Source organism: Nanorana parkeri, unplaced genomic scaffold, assembly GCF_000935625.1.
Source record: "Nanorana parkeri isolate BGI_ZX_2015 unplaced genomic scaffold, ASM93562v1 scaffold1040, whole genome shotgun sequence".
Lineage (NCBI taxonomy): Eukaryota > Metazoa > Chordata > Amphibia > Anura > Dicroglossidae > Nanorana > Nanorana parkeri.
This window is the reverse complement of record NW_017307308.1, coordinates 301,084-324,359: the sequence shown is the minus strand read 5'-3', so window position 1 is coordinate 324,359 and position 23,276 is coordinate 301,084. Positions and strand designations below refer to the sequence as shown.

General features: G+C 47.4%; 1 protein-coding gene across 1 annotated transcript in view; it reads right to left on the bottom strand.

Annotated features, from left to right (window-relative positions):
* The window catches only part of DAAM2 (dishevelled associated activator of morphogenesis 2), a 202,585-nt gene that overhangs the window by 78,393 nt on the left and 100,916 nt on the right, over positions 1-23,276 (bottom strand). Inside the window, exons 5-6 of the mRNA XM_018567383.1 lie at positions 20,303-20,397; positions 6,570-6,903 (exon numbers count right to left, since the gene is read on the bottom strand). Of these exons, the coding sequence (XP_018422885.1) occupies positions 6,570-6,903; positions 20,303-20,397 (429 nt within the window). The remainder of the gene's footprint in view (positions 1-6,569; positions 6,904-20,302; positions 20,398-23,276) is intronic.

Sequence of the window (23,276 nt, the reverse complement as noted above, 5' to 3'; positions counted from 1 at the left end):
CATAGGATCAATGCCATTCACCAAATATGGCCACATGGCTACATAAGATCAATGTCATTGACTAAATATGACCACCTGGCCACATACAATCGATGTTATTGACCACATATGATCAATGACTAGGAGTAGGAGACGCAACACAAAGAGCTAGTCAGTTGTGCTGCAGTCCTAATTGGCTAACAAGGAGCGTGCTAATGAGGAGGAGAAAGCAGAGTTTCAGAGAGATGAGCTCATCAGTCTGCTGCTTCTTCTTTCACTGCCCAATCACAGGCTGGGGGAGGGACAAGACCTGTAAGCGTTTCTGAACCGCAGCAGACAAAAGTCAGGTCTCCTGCTGCCGTGATGTGTGGCAGAGCTGTATAAATCTCAGGACTGCATTGATAGAAATGCTGATTTTTGGATAGGTAATGCAGTTCCCATATACACATTTCATCTGTGCGTTTAGCTGCTTGCCTGGAGTTCAGCTTAAAATTTTTACAGACTAAAACAATGGCCGTGAGTGAGCGTGTGCCTGCCCGGCCATTCCAGAAATGTTGGAATTCCAGACTCGCGCACTGATAATTGAACACACATGTTGTTCCTATCAGCTGTGATACATGTAGAGATACAGTATGTACAGACTCATTATTGAGATGTATGTGTATTTCATGGGAAATGAATCACATTGAACCCCTTCCCCCTCCCCCTTCCCATGGTGCAAGTCATTCGTTTTCGGGACACTGTGATAAAGATGAACACATGGATTCAGTCTGCAACATCCACGGGTGAAACGTAAGCTGGGGCGATGGAGTCGTTAGAGGCGTCTTCCCACTTGACACATGACGGCTGGAGAGGGCTCCATGAGGTCCTTTAACACATATGTACATGTTACTGTGAATGCCGACGGGCGCTGAGGGTACCCATTGGTTTTCAATGAGCATGTAATGCTTTGGGACAGGCCAAAAACATACAGCTCCATGCGAGGCAACACATGTGTTCTTTAAAGCTGCAGTTTAATCTGCTTATATTTTGCCTTCCCTGCTCCCTCCGTTCCATTGTCAATACACATCACATTGTAGACCCAGTGATATCATCACTGGGTCCCTGGCCTTCTCTGTGCAATGCAGGCAAATCATGGATGGTGGGAGGGGCCAACAGGGTGCTGTACATAGCTTCCTGATCAGTGGTGTCCCGAGGCTGGGTGTCACCCAGAGTGGAGACCGGGTGACACTCAGCCGTGACGTCATTGTGCATGCGCGTGACGTTGCCGTGTGCATGAGCGTCATCGCGCATGCGCGGTCGTCTTATTGACGCCTGCCGGTGAACATTTTGGTGATGGACGCCGGCAGAGAGAGAGAGGGGGACGTTTACCCGGCGGGATGAGGTTACCCGACTTTTCATAGGGGGTGATCTGTGCCACCATTGGAGGGGTGACACCAAAATGACTGGCAGTCATTTTGGTGTCACCCACCCCAATGGTGGCACCCGGGTGCAGGCCACACCCCCCATGCTGTTCCTGATGATATGGCAGCACTCAGCCTCAGTACATCTATCAGGAGCCCTAATGCAAGCAGTGGGCTGGCTCTTGGGAGGAGTTATGCAAATGTGAAAATGCCTTGATAGGGGGATGTCAGTCTAGAGAAGTGGGCGTTCCTAAGTGGGCTGCATTTGCATGCATTACCGCTCATGCCAGTCATGAAGTTCATGAATGTTCCCACAACCTTCTGGGACTTGTAGTCATCTAGAGCAGTGGTTCTCAACCTGTATAACCTTAGGACCCACATTTGTCCTTGGTCATTCAGTTGCGACCCAGGTCACATTGCAATGGAATGCACGAGAACTGAAGTGGATCCTCAGCCTGGGGTCCTGTGTGGACTGCTGTGCTGTAACGGAGCTTCATCCATATGTGCATTGCTTGTACAGCTCCCTTGTGCGCCCTGTAGAGGTGCAGAGAGCCAGAATGTGATGTCACTCTGGTCTAGGCACCTCTATAAGACACGTGAGGGAGCTGTAAGCAATGCACGTATGGATGGAGCTCCCTCGCGGCCATACCCCCCAGCCCACCTCAAGCGGACACTCTGCACCGGGCAGCATATTTTGAATGGCTGCTTGGCGTTAGAACTGACAGTGCTGCATTAAGGGGAGGCAGAGGAGCCTCTCGCCTAGAAAAGTGGAAGGCATGCGGCGACCCACTGAACAAAGGGTCGCGACCCACTTTTGGGTCATGACCCACCAGTTGAGAAACAAGGATCTAGAGAGCCTTGTGTTGTCCAAGGGTCAAAGCCATCACCCCCCACTTCCCCAACCTTTCAACCCATCTTCAGATTTCTGGCAATGGAATGTAAGCTCTTGTGCCAAACGGAATCCCTTTGTAATAAATCTTACTTCTTTTTTCCACCAAGAAAAATATCTCTGCATAATATACGGCGTGTTTACGGACATTCCGCATACTTTGCTGCAACATCGGAGATCTGTGTCTACATTAGGGGGGGTCAATATTAATGGGAAGTTTTAAAAAAATCTATGATTTAGGGTCCTTGGCAGCGCTGGGAATATATATATGTAAATTTTCGCACCAGTCAATAAAGGTGACCATAGGGGCTGCCACTGCTCACCTCCTTCTAAAAAGTATAGCCGCCTGCCTGTCATGCTCATCCTCTGGTTTTAATACCTGTAGATCAGGGGTGGGCAACTTAGGCCGTCCAGCTGTGCTTTAACTATAAGCCCCAACATGTCTCTACCTCCAGGAGTCATGCTTGTAACTGTCAGTCTTGCAATGCCTCATGGGACTTGTAGTTCTACAATGGCTGGAGGGCCAGAGTTGACTACCCCTGCTGTAGAGTCAATGCACTCATCAGCACATGTTTTTCTATGAAGGGAGGTCCTTTGGCGTGAACCTTTACAAGTATTGAGTTCTCCTCATGGAAATGCTGGTTGCTTGGCTGACAAGGTGATCCCATGGCTTTCATCCTTACTGAGTCTGGTAATGGAATAAGCATGCGGATCAGTTGCATTGACTTTTCTTTGACTTTGCCAGCTGCATGCTTGTTCCAGATCAGGGTCAGCTATTGTTGAGGGCCAGAAAGTGATGGTAGATGGTGGACATCTATCAGGTTCATATGGACAAGAAGAAGATCCATGTTGGGATATTGTAGCTTTGAAAAAAAAACACAATTCCGACACCCATGGTCTAAAAATATGCCAAGCAGGGGACAACAGGGCTCTGAACACACAGGCCCAGGAGGACACAAAGGCACAGGACAACCATTTATTGGGCACCCTTCACCCATCTACAGAACCCAACGTTCAGACAGCTCCAGCCATGGATGGTGTGATGTCCATTGTCTATGTTGCGCTTTTCATGTGATTCTGGGGAGCTTGTGTTGTGGCTGAGAAGATGCACCTCATTACCAGAAGATGGACTTCATTCATGTGTGATGTTGTCCCTCCCGGGAGAGGCGTAACAATAGCCATAGCAGGCAATGTGGCTGCTATGGGGTCTAGGGGTGGAAGGGGCCCCCATTAAGGATTGCAGAAGTTGCTGCTGACCCTGTACCCCCTCATGAAGAGCTGACATGAGATGTACAGGAGGAGACTATGCAGACTGCTCACCTGCTACCTGTCCTTGATTTAGATTTAAAGGGGTCACTGTGGGCCACATCAAAATGTTGCTATGGGGCCCCATGATCTGTAGTTATGCCCCTGATTGTACAGTACTACAGTATTGTACATTAAACAATGAAATGATTTGGGATCCGTAATCTGGAGCCCAACCAATGCCTCCGCTTCATGCAGCTTTCAACACAACCTGTTTATCAGGAACTCCAGACAACTACCAGGGTTCAGACCTCTGTGTGGACTGTACTGCTGTCTGTGTATGGAGTGGGGAAATGTCCTCACATCTTGCTGAGAGGACCAGAAGAAAAAGAGAATTGCCAGCCAGTAAAAGTCAATGTTAATTTACCAAGAACATTTTCCTGGAGAGGTTCAGAAATTACCTTTAAAAGAGAACTATGGGGTCAGTGCTTTTCCCCATAGTTCTCTTAAGGGTCACATATACTAGCGTCCTCCCGTGACCCAAAGCTCAGTATATAGTGAGCTACAGCTCCCGGTATACTGAGACCGCCGCAGCCGGGACAGATCCTGACAGTCCTGTGAAGATCCACCCAGCTGCGTGAGTGACAGCTGGCTCTGCCTATCTAGAGGCAGAGCCAGCTGTACCTGCCCCCTCCCTTGTCCGTTCCTCCAGTCAGCGCTGGAGGATCGGAACAGGGAGGGGGGAATCCCTGCAGGTAACGGTGACTGACAGTCACGGCTCTCTGCAGGGACATGATCGAGAAGTGAGCGAGCAACTGTATGTGTTCGCTCACTTCCCGATCTATTGTGCCGACGTGTGACAGTTTCATTGTCACATGTCGGCTCCAACAATAAAGGTGAGTGAAAATCACTCACCTCATGAGTAACCATTTAAGGCTCAGACATGGCGGGATATTAAAGGAGAACTATGGGGTTAAGGCTTTTCCCCATAGTTCTCCTTAGGGTAACGGGAGGACACAAACTAGCGTCACCCTAGTCTCAGTATACCGCGAGCTGCAGCTTGCGGTATACTGAGACGCCGCAGCTGAAGCGGATCCTGACAATTATTTCTGGATCCGCCCAGCTGTGTGACTGACAGCTGGCTCTGCCTATCTAGAGGCAGAGCCAGCTGTACCCGCCCCCTCCCCCGTCTTATCGGATCGGGGAGGGGGGAATCCAGTCCCTCCCCTGTCACGGCTCTCTGCAGTGACAGGATCGAGAAGTGAGCGAACGCCAGTATGTGTTCGCTCACTTCCCGATCTACTAAGCCGACCTGTGACAGTCTCATTGTCACAGGTCGGCTAGAACTATGAGGTGAGTGAAAAGCGCTCACCTCATAGTTCTCCTTTAAAGTGTAAGCTCCTCTGGTGCAGAGACTGATGTGAATGATTCAGAGTTCTCTGTACATCACTATGGAATATGTCAGAGCCATATAAAGCAATAAAATAATTAGGTCTACTCTTTCCTCACCTACATATGTGCGAATAATAAACTCTCGGTTACAGAAGCCGCTCTCGGCTACAATTAATCTGACATAAGAATACAATGTGTATAGATGACTTCCAACACACACAAAGCACTTCCAGCGCAGACTTCGCAGTTCACCAAACTTGCAACAAATAACTTTCCCGACTTCATAAATCTCCCCTTCCTGTGAAAACCGCAATCTCTCGGCCCGCGGGGTCTGAAACCTATTATTAATCGCTGGTGCAGCCTAAAGAATGGATCGGTGGATTGTGTATAGAGCTACCATTCCCCCACACATAAAAGACTTCCATTTCCAGCTGTTTATACCTTTACAATAAGTATAACAGGCAGTGGGAATGCAGTCTTGTGACTATATGCACTGGCATTGTTCAGCAGCTCATAGATGTCGAGAAGCAAAGAATGACACAGGTCATGTGACTCATATTATGTCTTAAAGAGACCGTGTCACCAGGGCTGGATTTACTCTCTCTGCTGCAACAAGGCCAGGTTCTTCAATGTGCCCCCCTACCCGCCAAACCCCCCGCCATGGAGAAAGGCAGACCTGCAGGCTGCATAGATGTGCCACCCCAACAGGGGCATAGAATATGAGATGCATAGCCTCAGTTAATATTAGCATTGTTATATATGTTCAACTGCTGTTCCTATCATCTGCTGTCACCTGATGTTAAAGAATAAACACCTCTTTTGAATGAATCGGTATTGACGAGTTCAGCTATCTGACGAGGATTGTCCGCAGTGAGTATATCTGCTTATACAGGCCAGGCATAGAGGTCTCAGCAAGGGATATATTTCGCTATCACAATAATCGGAGTCAGAATAATAGAAGTGATCTCCTTGACATTGCCGAGATCACTTGTACAAAACAAGCGGCGGCTTCCCCGCTGTACATTTAGCTCTGCTTGCCCAAAGCAGGGCTAAATGTAGAAAACAACTACCCGCCCGTCACCAGGAACTGCATGTCCGGGGCATCGGGAGAAAGGAGTTCCACACCCCTGCTGCCACTCTAGTCCCTGCTGCCCTAAGGCCGGGCCTTGGTTGGCCTTGTGGGAAATCCGGCCCTGCCTGTCACCACCAAAGGCGGGTAAAAATGCAGAAAAATCGAGTATATTAAATGCGTACTTCCATTGTTTTCCTTTCCATAAATGATTTTTTTGTTCCCTTGCAATGTGCCTTCTGAATTTTGTAGCTAATGTTACTATTCTAGGAAGAGGCAACTCCCTAGCACACCTTCCTCCTTTCAATCTCATAGTCCTCTTCTTATGCCTACAACACAGCACTGGAAGGTCAGGAGACCTGATTTTCCTCTGCTGCAGTTCCGTAACACTTACAGGTCTTGCCCCTCCCCCAGCATGTGATTGGACAGTGAAAGAAGAAGCAGCAGACTGATAAAACTCATCTCTGTGTAACTCTGCTCTCTTCTTATATCAACATGCTAGCTCATGAGCACTGCAGCACAACTGATTAGCTCTTTACCGCTTCTGGAATTTGGCTTTGAATAGGAAACAACGGCATCCTTTAGCCCTCACCTGAAATCGCGTCCGTTCGGCAGCGTAGACCTGGTAATGGAACATTGCTTGTAAGACTTTCTTGTGTCCATCGGGGACCAGGCACACGGCCCCCAGGATCTCCAGCACGGCGATCTTGGTCTTGACGTTCTCAGTCCGTAAACTCTGGGAGATGATGTTGATGCTCTCCGGGTGGGCCAGGACGTGGGATCTGCCCTGCGAGTTGTTCATCAGCGCCTTTATGCATCCTATAACGGATGTGTGTATTCGGCTCTCCGATGTCTCGTAGTCCATACTCTTCAGGAAGTTCAGCAGACACGTCAAACCGTCAAGTTCGATGAATCGGGTCACAAACCTGAGAATGCAGATGAAACGCGGGATTAAAGAAAATAGTTTTATGCAAACTGCAGCAAGCTATGGCCAATTAATGAGAGCAAAGTTGTGCATTAAAGTGACCCTGTCAGGTTACAAAGAACATCAAGATCAAAGGTCCCTATAATAGAAGAGGTATCTTGGAGATCTAGGCGAACAACATGGCAGAGAGCGTCAGGGTGCAGCATGCTTTTTTTAGGAGATACCCTATTAAAGCCCAATTACAAAATAAGGAAGGTTTAAAGAAATATTAGGTAACGCAGAGTCCAGGGGTCAGTAGAAACGAATACAGAGTACAGGGGAGAGGAGTATATAACACAGAATTCAGGGGTCTGTAGTATGTAACGCAGAGTGCAGGGGTCTGTAGTATGTAACACAGAGTGCAGGGGTCTGTAGTATATAACACAGAGTGCAGGGGTCGGTAGTATGTAACACAGAGTGCAGGGGTCTGTAGTATATAACACAGAATTCAGGGGTCAGGAGTATGTAATGCAGAGTCCAGGGGTCAGTAGAAACTAAGACAGAGTAGGGTGGCAATCCACCTGTCACATGACCATGAGTATGTAACGCAGATTTCAGGGTTGGGATTATGTAATGCAAAGTTCTGGGGTCAGTTGTAAGTAACGCAGAGTGTAAGGGTCAGTAGGATGTAACACAGCATGCAAAGATCAGCAGTATGTATTGCACAGTGCAGGGGTCAGTAGTATGTAAAACAGAGTGAAGGGTTAGAAGCAAATAATTCAGAGTGCAGGGGTCAGTAATAGGTAACACAGGGTGCAGAGGTCGTTAGTTAGTAACACAGTGCAGGGGGCAGTAGTATGTAACACTACATCCAGGGGTCAGTAGTATGGTATGCAGAGGGCAGGGGTCAGAAGCAAGTAATGCAGAAGACAGGGGTCAGTAGTAAGTAACGCAGAGTTTAGGGGTCTGTAGTATGTAACACAAAGTACAGGGGTCTGTAGTATGTAACACAAAGTACAGGGGTCAGTAGTATGTAACGCAGAGTGAAGGGGTCTAAAGTATGTAGCACAGAGTGCAAGGGTCTGTAGGATGTAATGCAGAGTGAAGGGGTCTGTAGGATGTAATGCAGAGTGCAAGTAATGCAGAAGACAGGGGTCAGTAGTAAGTAACGCAGAGTTTAGGGGTCTGTAGTATGTAACACAAAGTACAGGGGTCTGTAGTATGTAACACAAAGTACAGGGGTCAGTAGTATGTAACGCAGAGTGAAGGGGTCTAAAGTATGTAGCACAGAGTGCAAGGGTCTGTAGGATGTAATGCAGAGTGAAGGGGTCTGTAGGATGTAATGCAGAGTGAAGGGGTCTGTAGGATGTAATGCAGAGTGAAGGGGTCTGAAGTATGTAGCACAGAGTGCAGGGGGACGGGGGAGGGGGCTGGTACAGCTGGCTCTGGCCTCTAGATAGGCAGAGCCATCTGTCAGTCACGCAGCTGGGCGGATCCCGGCACAATTGTCGAGATCCGCTTCAGCTGCGGCGTCTCAGTATACCGCGAGCAGGAGCTCGCGGTATACTGAGCCTAGGGTGACGGGAGGACGCTAGTTTGTGTCCTCCCGTTACCCTAAGGAGAACTATGGGGAAAAGCCTTAACCCCATAGTTCTCCTTTAATGGTTGAACTTGATGGACATGTTTATTTTTATAACCTTGCAATGTAACAATGCCTGGCTGTCTGTGGCTTCAGTACTTCAGAGCTACCAACCCAGAACAAGCATGCAGTTTGGAAAATTAAAGTCGGAAATTTCTGATCTTTATACTTGTGGGTGAATGATTCGGACAGTAATGATGCCACTGGATCAGTACGACACCCAGCAAACATTCTCAACCCATGTAGCTCGGCAGATTATTCAGGAACTAGACAGGAGATGTCTGTAAAAAACAATTCAAGGCAACTGGACTTGCTGTATTTTTCTTGAAGACGTTTCACTGGTTATTCCTCTAGACAGGAGATGCTCTCCGGGAAGCCATGCTCCAAGTTATGGAATAGATGGAATGTACGGAGAGCGGACCGTTGTTTAACAACCTGACATAAAGTTTATATTACTTTACTCATTCACCTCTACCAGCCTGTTTATCTTACAGGAAACCTGACCGCATATGGGAATGGCTGCAATTGTTCACTGTAACATACATTAAAAGAAGATTGCCATGAAGAACATGATGACCTGCAGCATGGAAGAGATTCCAAGGTTACATTAATGCAAAGTGGGAGGAAAAAATGGACATTTTTTTGCCTTAGTTCTTGTCAGCAGCTCCACGATTTTTATTGTCTGTCTAGACACAAATCGGAGGCCTTCCGTCACTTGTCAGAACGTGCAGGAAATGCGACACAGCCTGCGAGAGATCTACCAAGAGCCATCGATCACTCAGATCACGGCTTTCATCAACACAGGGAAAATATCACCTATACACAATGATATCTCCTTCTGTCTTATTATCTTTTCTGAGATTCTCACCTTTGCACTGGCTATGTTTTTAGTACACAGATATATACAGTATATTATGTGGCCTTAAGGTTGTGGACACCACCTCATCAAACCTATATGAGCTTGTTGGACATCCTATTTCAAAACCATGACCATTAATAGGAAGTTGCCAACCTTTTCCTCTATAACAGCCAGGGCTGGATTTCCCACAAGGCCAACCAAGGCCCGGCCTCGAGGCAGCAGGGAGTAGAGGTGCAGCAGGGGTGTGGACGTACAGTTTCGGGCACCGGTTGTTTAATTGTTTTCTATTTGGGGCAGCAGAGAGAGGGTCCTCACATGACCCAAAGCTCAGTATATGGAGAGCTACAGCTCGCGGTATACTGAGACCGCCGCAGCCGGGCGACATCCACCCAGCTGCGTTAGTGACAGCTGGCTCTGCTTATTTAAAGCGAGCTGTACCCGCCCCCTCCCCCGTCCATTCCTCCAGTCAGCGCTGGAGGATCGGAGTGGGGAGGTGGGAATCCTTGCAGGGAGCAGTGAGTGACAGTCACAGCTCGCTGCAGGGACAGGATCGAGAAGTGAGCGAGTGATGGTATGTGTTCGCTCACCTCCCGGTCTATTGAGCCGACGTGTGACAGTTTCTTTGTCACACGTCGGCTCGAACTATGAGGTTGAGTGAAAGTCACTCACCTCATAGTTTTCCTTTAAGTAAAGAAAGTTGACAAAAAGGTGATAAAAATGATAAAAAATTATAAAATTAAAAAAAATTTAAACGAAACCTGCCAAACCTACCACCCCCACCATTTGATTTAAACAAACGTGTGTGTAGGGCATGGACGTGTATGTAAACAGGGAGGGGACCCTGCAAGGTAGGCTGTATGGGGCCCGATGATTCCTAATGGCGGCCTTGTATATATAGTCACCAATTTGCATATTTTAGATCCAAATACATTTTGGCATTTATTGCAGAGAATCACACAATTCAGGAGCCCGAGCAATGATGATTCATGATCTATGATCCACCAATCTATATTTATATGTTTAAGGTAACATTTGCAATCTGCCAGCACGCCTGAGTCAAGTCCCTCAACGCAGATTGAACATAATTCCAGTCAAAATACATCGCTTGACTGAACCAAATTCTGGGCAGAAGAATCCCCTGGCGACCGTCCAGCCAAATTGGAGACAACAATGAAATGTATCCATCCCTTATAGCAAGCCGGGCACAGCCCTGCCCCGGGAGGGACTCTAGTATAGAGCCCCACACACACTTACTGGTTTATTTTGGGCGCTCTCCAAGAAAAACTCACCAGTTATATTTGTGCTTTCCCCAAAAATAGCCGCAGAATCCTTTTTAAAACTTTCATGAATGAGGAAAGGAAATGTTTAATTTCGGTCCTGAGATCCACCAGATCTGCAACATTAATTTCTACAAATGTTTTGTCCACATGGTTGTAAGGTGTGTGCCCAGCCTTAGAACTAGTGGGATCTTCCAATGCAGAACATAATGTCACCACTATATAAATTAATCAAATTTATGTCAGGAAGTGTGGTCAACATTACCGCTGAGGGGCTGTTAAGATAAGACCAATTAGCTCATTAGAAATCATGATTGTTTTCAAGTCAGAGAAGACTGATAAAGGTGCCCATACACTGCACGATTATCGTACGATAATCGTATGCGATCGGTTTTTCGTACGATAATCGAGCAGTGTGAACGGAGACGTGCGACCGTTTCTACTGTACGGTCGCACGTCTTCTGTCGAACCAGCATGTTCGAAAAGCAGCCGGGAATCGTACGATTCTCGGCTGGTTAGAACGGTGCTCGGAAGACAAATGCCGAGCGGGCCGGTGTGCGCACGCGCACACTGCCTGTTCAGCATTGCGGTCATCGGAAGCCCGCCCCTCAGGGGGGCGGGCTTGCGATGATCGAGAGTGCGATCTGCCTGTCCAAGATAGGCAGATCGTACGTTTTTTTAATCCCTGTACAACCATCGCAAGACTAAAGTCTTGCGATGGTTGTAGAGTGTATGGCCACCTTAAGATTACACTGAGAGAGGAACAGCAAAGCACAATCAGCGCTAATTAAGAGGAAACAGATCCCCCAGATATACATTTACAATCACTGACCTAGTCATAGGTCCATCTAGTGCTGGGTTGGTCCACCTTTTGACTTCAGAACAGCCTAAGGTCTCATTCACACAGCTACATGTTGGACCCTACAGTTCCGTGCGGCGTGCATGGCCGTATCGGACCGCTCCCGGGAAGGACAGGTGCTGCGCAGCAGCCTGTAGGTTGTACGCAGCAGCCTGTACTTCTCTATGGGAGTACACGGCTGTACGCTCACCCGAACTGCACATCCGTGCGGGTGCGGAAGTCCGTACTCATATGCAGACAGGATGGCACATCCATGAGCACGGACACCTGCACCCGCACAGACGTGCAGGTCGGGTTAGCGTATGGCGGCGTACGGCCGCGTCCTCCCATAGAGAAAAACAGGCTATTGCGTACAATCACACGCCACGCCTGTCCTTCCTGAGAGCGGCCCGATACGGCCGTGCACGCCGCCCCGATCTGTACGGGCTGGCATGTAGCTGTGCGAATGAGGCCTTTAGGTGCCAATACACATATTGATTATCATTCAGAAATCGTCCATGAATGGTCTTTCAAACGATAATCGATCAGTTGGTGTGAAAAATCGATGGATTAGTGGTGTTTTCGTACAAAAAATTTTTTGCAACATGAACACTGCACATGCGCAAATGAAAATCCGTTCTGCCGATCGACGAACTTCGGTGAGTTAGTATTGCTAACGAACAATTATCGAAACGGCATTGGTCAGTGCATGATGGGCTATTTGAGCTAGAATCGAATAAGGGGTTCTTGGCAGCCACGAAAAATTCCCGAACGAAAAATCGCAGAGTGTATGGTCAGCTTACGGGGCCGTTGACACAAAATGGGTTGTGGCAAGGTATGTGTTAACGGTGCACTGGGATTTTGCTCCCCCGTGTGTTCGATCCAAACCACCATTTAATGTCTATGATTGCTTTGCGATTTTTCAACAAAGAAAATGCAATTGTAAGTTTGATTGCTCTATCAAATTGCCACGTTTCTAGCGCGCTCACATTGGCCGCATCCCAGTGGAGTATGTTCTCATACACATGCAGGATAGCAGAGCATTGTAATAAGATCCAACAAGATGCATGTTGGGTGATGCTAGCCTAGGAGACCCATTGAAGTCCATTCAAAACACTGTATCAAACATTTGAATGTACACAGAACCTAGAGCTGCCATTTGGCTTGTATTGTACTGATCAGTACACCTGCTGTGCCCATTATGAGGGGCTCCCGCCTTCTATGAACAGAGTTCTCAGGTCAGTGCTCCTGCTGTACCCGTTATGAAGGATTCCCTCCTTCGCTGTACACAGTTCCTGGGTCTGTACACCTGCTGTGCCCATTATGAGGGGCTCCCACCATCCCTGTGCTGAGTTCCTGGCTTTGCACGCCTGCTATACCTATTATAAGGTGTTCTCGCCATCCTTGTACTGATTTTCTGGCTCTGCACACCTGCTGTGCCCATTATGAAGGATTCCTACCATCTCTGAGCTGAGTTCCTGGGTCTGTACACCTGCTGTGCCCATTATAAGGGTCTTCCACCATCCCTGAGCTGGGTTCCTGGTTCTGCACACCTCTTGTGTCCATTTTGAGGGGTTCCACCATCCCTGTGCTGGGCTTCTGGTTCTGTACACCTCCTGTGCCCATTATAAGGGTCTCCCACCATACCTAAGCTGAGTTCCTGGTTTTGCACACGTGCTGTGCCCATTATGAAGGATTTCTACCATCCTTGCCATCACAGTCCTGGACTTGTTAATTATTTTATATTATGGAGGATGTACCAGGAGGAGCTAAAACACACAAAAGTGTGCAGGAACAGAGTCAGGAATTACTTCACGGAGATCTTGCCTTTGGAGTATACAAGATATTTCAGAAGCCCTCTAGACTCCAGGTATCACTAAAGAATAAATTTTGGGTGGATTGATCAATTGACACATTAATAAGCTGATCACAGTTATCTATATCCAAAGATTAGATTCCCTTTACATGTTCAGGAGTATCTCATATTTCAGACACTGGAATCCCTACGACCACAAAGGTGCACAATGCCCCCCTGCCGGGAAGGGGTTAAGGGCTCCATAATCAGATAGATTTTCAAAGTGACACGGGCGGTGGAGACGGTAATGAAAAGCGGCAGCAATTCCCAATCTTTAATTTCCCAGTTGGATGAACGGAGCTGCAGAAACAATGGGGGATTAACAAGTCTGAGTTATTTTGGAATCCCGCGCAGTATATTTAGGCTGTTATTCAGCAAAGAAAGAACAGATTTGTTCCTGGATGGAGCCGTCATAGCCCCCTCCCCCGTTTCCCACATCGGCCCAGTACTGGATGTGCAGCTTCTGCAGAGCTGGCCTCGCTGGCCGGGTCCCGCTCCATGGAATCTCAACATCTGGATTTCTCCATTCTTTGGTTCGGGAACAAGAGCAAAAATCAGAAGCGAACTAACGCCACTGTTGCTGTAAACCATTTTATTTCCATGGCAACAAGGCAGGCGTGTGTCGGTGGAAGGATGAATCGCCAGCGCGTGGAGATTCGCCGCGGCCAAGAACAGCAAGTGGTCCTTGCAGGGAGCATGGTGTTCCCAAAATAGTAACAGGTCACGTTATGCAGGAGAACGGCCTATAGAGTTGTATGTACATGAAATGCAGCTTTATGGGGCCAGAATTGAACAGAGCCGCTTCAGATGGAGACATTACCAATACGTACTTGAAATCTTGTCCACTGGAACCCCAAATCTGTCTTAAAGGTCCACTCTTGGACATTTATTTTCTGTCCATGTACTCCAGCAATGGCTACATGGCATTTCTCAGGCCAGGTTTTATGATGGTCACAACAGTGGACCAATAGTGGACCATGCCTTAGTAGGGTTGATGTCCATGTTTGGGAAAATTGTAAATTCTCCCCAAACACTGAAGATTCAGTTCTAAAAAGCTAGAACTGAACATCTGCAATCTTCAAGTGCACCTAATTCAGATGACCTCATTAACTAAAGTTGGCCAATGATGTCACTTGGAATTCCCAGCGTTATTACCGCAGCCTGGAGTCTGTCCTTTAGCAACGGGGGCGCGGCGTGTACAGATCAGCAGGGAATAAGTCATACTGATTGACGTAGATGTCCTCACTGGATGTTATGCTTGACATGGATTTCCTTTAGTAGGGGACATTAATAAACTTTATTTTAAAGCCAGTGGCAGTAAGTATGTGTTGTTGGGTCTATCAGTTGCCATTATACCCCCCTCCCCCCAATTACTCCCACCTCCATTTTGGGGGAAATGGAGTTGGGGAAGAGGGCCTTGTCCTTCATCACTTGGATAGGGGCACTTTCCAAGACTTTGCTCCCCTCCTTTGCAAGGTACCCCCCCATGTTGAAAGTTATGTGACCTGGTATAGTACAGAAAGGGGGGAGGAGGGCTGCCCTCCCTTTCCTGGCCACATACCTGGAAAAGGGTTTTCTCACCTGCTGTACCCATTATGAGGGGTTCCCACCATCCCTGTGCTGAGTTCCCGGGTCTGTACACCTTCTGTGTCCATTATGAGGGATCACACCATTCCTGTGCTAAATTTCCCAGGCATGGCCTACTGTTGTCACCATCAGGAAACCTACCCTGAAAAATGCCATGCAGGGAGTGCATGTAGCTAGGAAGTTGATGCAAAGAAGCCGCATGAGATCAACAGCGCTGAGATGTAACAAATAGAAAAAAAGGATTTTTATTTAAAAAGGCAACTGTTTATGATACACAGTGCACAGCAAAAAAAAGTATGTGTTTACACGTTCAGCACAAGTCCCGTATGTAATAGACGGTTAAATGTATAACCTTCTGACATCCTGCTACATATACAGTACATTTCACATATATTTTAAGACACGTTCAGTTTAAGGCCCGTATGTAACACGCTGCTGAATTCATAACCTTTTGACATCCCGCTAGACGTGGAAGGAGCGAAGCCGTGGTATTACACGGCGTTGCTAAGCTTGGCGCTCCCGTCCTGATTAAGTCCAGATCCGATCTTTATAACACACCTGTATTCGAATAATGATGTCATACCTCTTCCTGTACAGTTCTGTATTATTTATATACATTGCAGGGCCGCTTGTAATATCCAGGCTCGTTAATGGCTTGCGGCTCTCCCCTTATTATTACCATTAGCATTTAGGGATTGGCTGGAGTTTCGGGCCGCTGGCCGGGCGCCCACTTGGCAGCTAACGAGTTGAGTCTCTGGAAATTAGCTGGGACACAGGCCTTTAACGAGAAACTTGGCCGCTTCCAGCTATTAAAAGGTTTTAAGTCGGTGCCAAAGGCTTAAAAGAAGAGTTCACCGAGCACCGAGCGACGACCCCTTGAAGCGTAGCTGATACGTCTCCTGATTATTAACCGATGAGACCATCGCGGTTCACCGGACGAACGCAGCTGCAAGAGCTTAGCGCTTGGACGTCTGCGGCTACCTTCCTCCAGGTAACGTGGTTGCCTGCCGCAGCCAGTCCATCCTCCCCGGAGGAACGGGTTCTGCGGCTACGCGGGAGGAACCGAAGATGACTCCGGCTACATGCAGATGGTGCCGGATGACGCAGGCGCTTATGTGGCGGCACTCCAAGCCAGGAAGGGGGGTGGGAGCGCTCGGATCTGCTTTCTGTGCCAACTCATAAACACTTTTTATTTGTGACTTTAAACTGATTAAGTTGCATTAGGCGGCGGGCAATTAAGATAGAACTCCGGCATCTCCCTGGAGGGGAGTCAGTTCATTACGCTGAAGGAAGGATTATAAAAACACGTTATGCCCAATAAATGGAATGCTTGTGCTGTGTCATCGCGTTCAACAAGACGGGACAAGGGAGACACAATCCACCTGTACGTTGTACAAAAAGTGGAATTCCGCCTATAACTTGAAGTGCATCTAGTATAGCCAAAACCTTTTGAATGGAGAGGTTTAGAGCCCCTCAGGCTTTTATTATTGTGCCCCTACTTTGGGAGGGGGGGGGATGCACCCTCTGTATTTGCCCAGGTGACCATAAACAGAAAGTGATAGAAATTCATATTTTTATAGGTGTCACCAAAACAGGGACAGAATGAAAATCTCACAAACGGGGGCGTAACTAGAGATCATGGGACCCCATAGCAGAAGTTTGATGGGGCCCTTCCTAGCGTGGCATTCCCTCCACGGCGCGCATAGAAATTTCCCATGCTCCCCAGCTCCATCTAATGGTGGGAATGCAGCACATACACCATTTGCCCAGCTATACGCTTGGTGGATAGTTTATCAGATGCAAAGTATGTCTAAATCAGGGACAGGTAGCAGGAGAGCAGCCCATGATTTTTAAAGCCTGGGGAAGACTGCATTCAGCATACAAATCTATTTTCAGTGCTGGCCGGCATGACCAGAAGCTCTGAGGGCATCATTACATCTATACTACTAGGGTCTAGAAAGGAGATTTCCCTTACATGAAGAGATATTTTCTCATTTCCTCTGCTGCCTTCCTGCAGAAAGAAATTGGAAATGTTGTCAACAGGACCCAGACTCTAAAAATTCTCTCCTTTAATTGCTGTGTCAGAAATCAGGAGATTGTTCCTCATTTCCTGTTGAAGTCACAGCAGACAGCAATAAAAACCTGATAGAGCTTCATATCCTTCCCCATTCCAATAAAAAAATGGGGTAGAGGTCTAAGGGGCCTATTGATAAATCTTCCGCCCAGCCATCGGTATTGGTGCATCCCTACTTTATATAGTAAAAAAAAAAAACCCCAGCGGTGATTAAATACCACTAAAAGAAAACTCTATCTGTCCCAAAAAATGGTATAAAATTAGTTTCAGTACAGCGTTGCATGACAGAATAAATGTCAGTTGAAGTATCGCAGCGCTGAATACTGAACAATGGCCTGGCCAAGAAGGGGGTGTAACACCCTGGGCTTCAAGTGGTTAGTAAACGAATGCATTCCTTGGTGTTCTTACTGGAGTTCAGTGGTAAAAGTGTACCAAAAAAAAAAAAGAAAGATTAAAAGATCTTTTACGGTTCCCCTTTAAGAGCATTCTGCTCGGCAGCGTCTCCCCCTCCACCCAGACGAGAGCGGGAGAGTTAATATTACATTTCCGCAGCAGTAAATAGAGACTGGAATTAAACCTCGGCGAGTATTGTTAAAATTAAATAATTAGTGTGGGAAGATTTCCTTGCCAATTATCTCGTTATTAAGGTTAATGACCCAGAAAGCATCTCGCCCCGCGACAAACAGATGATAATCAGCATTTACAAAAAGGAGCCATTTATCGTTCTGAGCCGGGAAGGCCTGAATCCGGCCTGGAAATGGATCTAATGCTACGTAATGCTTCAGAAAGCTTTTTTATTACATTGTTGCTTTATGACTTTGTTTGTTAGGCTGGGCACACACCTTACAACCATCGCAGGACTTTTGTCTTGCGATGGTTGTAAGGTACTTAAAAAAACTTACGATCTGCCTATGTTTCATAGGCAGATCGTACTTGCGATGATCGCAACCCACGCCCCCCGAGGGGCGGGCTTCCGATGACCGCAATGCCGAACGGGCAGTGTGCGCTTGCGCACACCGGCCAGTACGGCTGTTATCGTACGGACATGCCACAAACCCGCCGAACATCGTACGATGCTCGGCGGGTTTTCGAACATGTCTGTAAGTTTAAAGTCGTGCGACCTTACAGTAGTAGAGGTCGCACGGCTCCCACACACCTTACGATAATCGTACGATCGCGGTATTTCCCGCGATTATCGTACGATAATCGTAAGGTGTGTGGGGACCCTTACATTGTATTATTGTAAATGAAAATTATGTTTATTTTGCCCTGTGCACTGTGTATCATTAACAAATGCCATTTTTTATTCGAAATACTTTTTTTCACCTTTTTTCTCATCCTTTGTTACATCTCAGTGGTCCTGATATCCTACAGCCTCTTTGCAGGCACTTCCTGTGTACATGCACTCCAGCGATGTCTGGGAAGGTTTCCTAAAGGTGACAACGGTGGACCATGTCTGTGCAATGTGTAATGTTCTGGGCATTTGTGGGTTCCATCAGAAGAATATGTGACCAAGTGACAACACAGGAGCACAATTCGAAGACAGGGCAGAACGTAGTCACCCTATAACAGGACCTTAGTGGCATGATCACCTGCGATTTTTTTAAATGGCTCAAAATTACATATGATCAAAAACATACAGGAGGCAGGTGACAGCCAGTATGCTGAAAGGCAACTAAAGCAAACTGAACAGCCATAACACGGGGTAGCAACCTTGGCACTCCAACTGTTGTGGAGTCTATAACAGGAGTAGCAACCTCGGCACTCCAACTGTTGTGGAGTCTATTGCAGGGGTAGACAACCTCGGCACTCCAGCTGTTGTGGAGTCTATAGCAGAGGTAGGCAACCTCGGCACTCCAACTGTTGTGGAGTCTATAACAGGAGTAGCAACCTCGGCACTCCAACTGTTGTGGAGTCTATAACAGGAGTAGCAACCTCGGCACTCCAACTGTTGTGGAGTCTATAACAGGAGTAGCAACCTCGGCACTCCAACTGTTGTGGAGTCTATAACAGGAGTAGCAACCTCGGCACTCCAACTGTTGTGGAGTCTATAACAGGAGTAGCAACCTCGGCACTCCAACTGTTGTGGAGTCTATAACAGGAGTAGCAACCTCGGCACTCCAACTGTTGTGGAGTCTATAACAGGAGTAGCAACCTCGGCACTCCAACTGTTGTGGAGTCTATAACAGGAGTAGCAACCTCGGCACTCCAACTGTTGTGGAGTCTATAACAGGAGTAGCAACCTCGGCACTCCAACTGTTGTGGAGTCTATAACAGGAGTAGCAACCTCGGCACTCCAACTGTTGTGGAGTCTATAACAGGAGTAGCAACCTCGGCACTCCAACTGTTGTGGAGTCTATAACAGGAGTAGCAACCTCGGCACTCCAACTGTTGTGGAGTCTATAACAGGAGTAGCAACCTCGGCACTCCAACTGTTGTGGAGTCTATAACAGGAGTAGCAACCTCGGCACTCCAACTGTTGTGGAGTCTATAACAGGAGTAGCAACCTCGGCACTCCAACTGTTGTGGAGTCTATAACAGGAGTAGCAACCTCGGCACTCCAACTGTTGTGGAGTCTATAACAGGAGTAGCAACCTCGGCACTCCAACTGTTGTGGAGTCTATAACAGGAGTAGCAACCTCGGCACTCCAACTGTTGTGGAGTCTATAACAGGAGTAGCAACCTCGGCACTCCAACTGTTGTGGAGTCTATAACAGGAGTAGCAACCTCGGCACTCCAACTGTTGTGGAGTCTATAACAGGAGTAGCAACCTCGGCACTCCAACTGTTGTGGAGTCTATAACAGGAGTAGCAACCTCGGCACTCCAACTGTTGTGGAGTCTATAACAGGAGTAGCAACCTCGGCACTCCAACTGTTGTGGAGTCTATAACAGGAGTAGCAACCTCGGCACTCCAACTGTTGTGGAGTCTATAGCAGGGGTAGACAACCTCGGCACTCCAGCTCTTGTGGAGTCTATTGCAGGAGTAGGCAACCTCGGCACTCCAACTGTTGTGGAGTCTATAGCAGGGGTAGCAACCTCGCCACTCCAAATGTTGTGGAATCTATAGCAGGGGTAGACAACCTCGGCACTCCAACTGTTGTGGAATCTATAGCAGGGGTAGACAACCTCGGCACTCCAGCTGTTGTGGAGTCTATAGCAGGAGAAGCAACCTCGGCACTCCAAGCAAAGCATTTATTCATTACAAAGCATTACTTCACTACATTTAGTGGCCAAAATGCAGTATTACATCACAACTGACATGCGCTACGACCGCTGAATAATTCCTGTTACCTCATAGGCTGGGTCCGCAGTGCCGTCTTCAAATCCTCCACAATTTTATTCCTCATCTCTGTGTCCTCCTCGTCAAACGCGTACAGGCTCTGCATCTGCGAGAGAAAACATCACCGGGTGACATGATCATTACTCATATCGATCGATGGATAAAAATGTCTACACAAGTGACAGAGCTGGCATTGTGTCATGTCACCGATCCGTTCCAGAACGCACAATCTGCTGAAATCCCTAAATATAAACAACTAGCGAGTTTTACTCCCACAGATCTACTATACACGCAAGGAGCGAGCGACAAAGCTATACATCGAGCTGAAGTTTTAATTCTCTTATATGTTGTGTTCTCTTGTCCATCCTTCCCTCCCCCCTCCCTACCCCACCATCAACATGCTAATTACATTTTTAAATAAAACCTCAAAAATGGGTACACGTTTCCACAGGCAAGATATTAAGGAGGCCCTTCCCAGAAGAGTGGAGGATGTTATAGCTGCAAAGGGGGCCAACTCCAAATTGATGGCCATGGTTTTGGAATGTGATGTCCAACCAGCTTATATAGGTGAGCTGGTCAGGTGTCCACCTTGACCTTGAGCCATATGGTGCACCAAACACTAGGTGGATTTAATCTTTAATCAGGTTAATTAATTTAGTTTAAATTCATAATTTAATTTACCCCCAAATGTGGAATGTAAAACAAACCTTAACGTCTGAATCCAGTTCGGCAATTTTGGCATGTGTAAGTAAAACTGTACATATCTTTGCAACAACTTAGGGGCTGATGTACTGTATAAACGTTCACCCCTGCATATAGCTGGGTGAAAGCAGCTTACATGACATTCCTGCCACTAGATGGAGACAATGAGCATAGGAAATATGCTCCTCAGCTCCATCTAGTGGCAGGAAAGTCGTGCGAATGGCTGTTGCACAGTTATATTTAGATTTTTAGATTGTAAGCCCTCAGGGGCAGGGCCCTCCTTACCATCTTGTCTTGAATTGTATTGTGATTGTAATGTCTTGTAAAAAGCACTGCGCAAACTGTTGGCGCTATATAAATCCTGTATAATAATAATATTTATATGCTGGGTGGGAAGTTTATACATCAGCCCCGTAGTGTATCCAGGTGAATCGTACCTTGTCATGTTCTGGACAAACTGGTCCTTCATTTGATGGTAATTGTTAATGGTATCTCCTGATTTTGTGTCCATGTTAAAGAAAACTGGCCCAAAATTGTGAAAAATTTCTTTTTTTTATACTTTAGTTGTATATTTCTTGTCATTACCATGAGCCCCCCCTCCCCCACCAAAAAGTAACCAAAAATATATTGTACTAATCCTGGCATCCAAAGTGATGCCCCCTATGTGTGCGTTATATGTTATCTGAACCTGCTAGGTCCATAAATAATAGTGCGCATTTTTCTTTTGTGGGTTTCCCAATCACTGTGATTGGCTCTCATAGGGGTCATGTGATCGGGAGTCCATCCTAGGGGCACCTGATCATCACCTTGTGCCAGGGAGCTGTCGGTGGCAGTGGGGGGATGCAATGGAGTGTGCTCCCAACACAAAACTTCTGTATGTGGTAGCACGGAATAAGACCCACCGCCGTGCCACCATGTGTAGTGCCGGCAGGAAGGGGGTTAGCTTAGGGCTGGATATTTGACTGGTTCCCTTTAAGATGGAGGCTGGAGACCTTGTTTTTGCCCCCCATTGTCTCTCGTGGTCGTGATCAAACATGATACTTGTTGCATCTCCAGATGGGTTAAACGCTGATAGTTCTGGGAACAGCTGCGTCGGTCGCAGTCCTGGCAATGTTTTCCAGATGTCCTGGGAAGTGGTGAAACCTTGTACGCGTCACATGCCCGCACTGGCTCCTGTATGTCAGTCGGCACAGCTGTCTACTGCCCCCCCCCCCTCTTCCAAAGTCGCCCCCCATTTTTGTTGTCAGCACAGAAACTGCTGAATTATTCATAGTTCACCATTGTAAAACATGCCAGACGCACAACAGAGAACGGCCAAAACTCCCCCCGCTTCCATCGGTGGCTCGTTCCATTCTCAGGGCTGAACTATTGTGATGGCGGGGGGGGAGGGGGGCGGTAGCAGCTGTATTTGCATATGCTGACCCCTCTCTGTCCTGCTGTGAATCATAAACCGACATCTTCCTGTACTATGAATGGGTCATCTACAGCGTGTATGTGAGCAGAATCCCCATCTCATCTGGGGGCGCAGCCTCACTCTGTTCTGGATCTTTATTTAACGTGGACCTTTCTTTACATAACCTTAAAGTTGACCTGATATGTTACAATGTACAGCAACAGCATCATTTTTTTTAGAAAAGATCCACCTTTTATTATTGAAAAGCTATTCTTGTCTAGTCACTGACTTTGCCTGAGATGATGTCATCAGTCTGCTGCAGGCAAGAGGAAGCATTTCCTCATTCTCCTCTCCCCCAATGATCAGACTGCTGCAGGCAGGAGGAGGTATTTCCTCAATCCACTCCCAGAGTGATCAGTCTGCTGCACGCAGGAGGAAGCATTCCTCAATCTCCTCTCCCCAGTGATCAGACTGCTGAAGGCAGGAGGAGGTATTTCCTCAGTCTCCTCTCCCCCCTGTGATCAGTCTGCTGCAGGTAGGAGGAAGCATTTCTTCAGTCTCCTCTCCCCCAGTGATCAGACTGTGCATTGTAACTTTGCAGCAAGTCACTAGGGTAGAGGCTACAGCAGGGGGTTGATCTGTATCAGACATTTGTGAACACAGCACACATGTCTCTGCGGACAGCATGATTGACCAGCAGGGCCCCCCTGATCAGAGAATGCGTCCACTTCTGTTTTCTGTCTTCGTGCCGAATTTGGACAGGAAGAAGCGCTGAAATAATGATGTCTTCCTGAGCCCTCCAGCTGGAAGAGTTGACGTCATGCAAGACGCACGCGGCGGCGGAGAACATGGCAGTAAATTAACAAACAGATTGCGTATGAATCATAGAA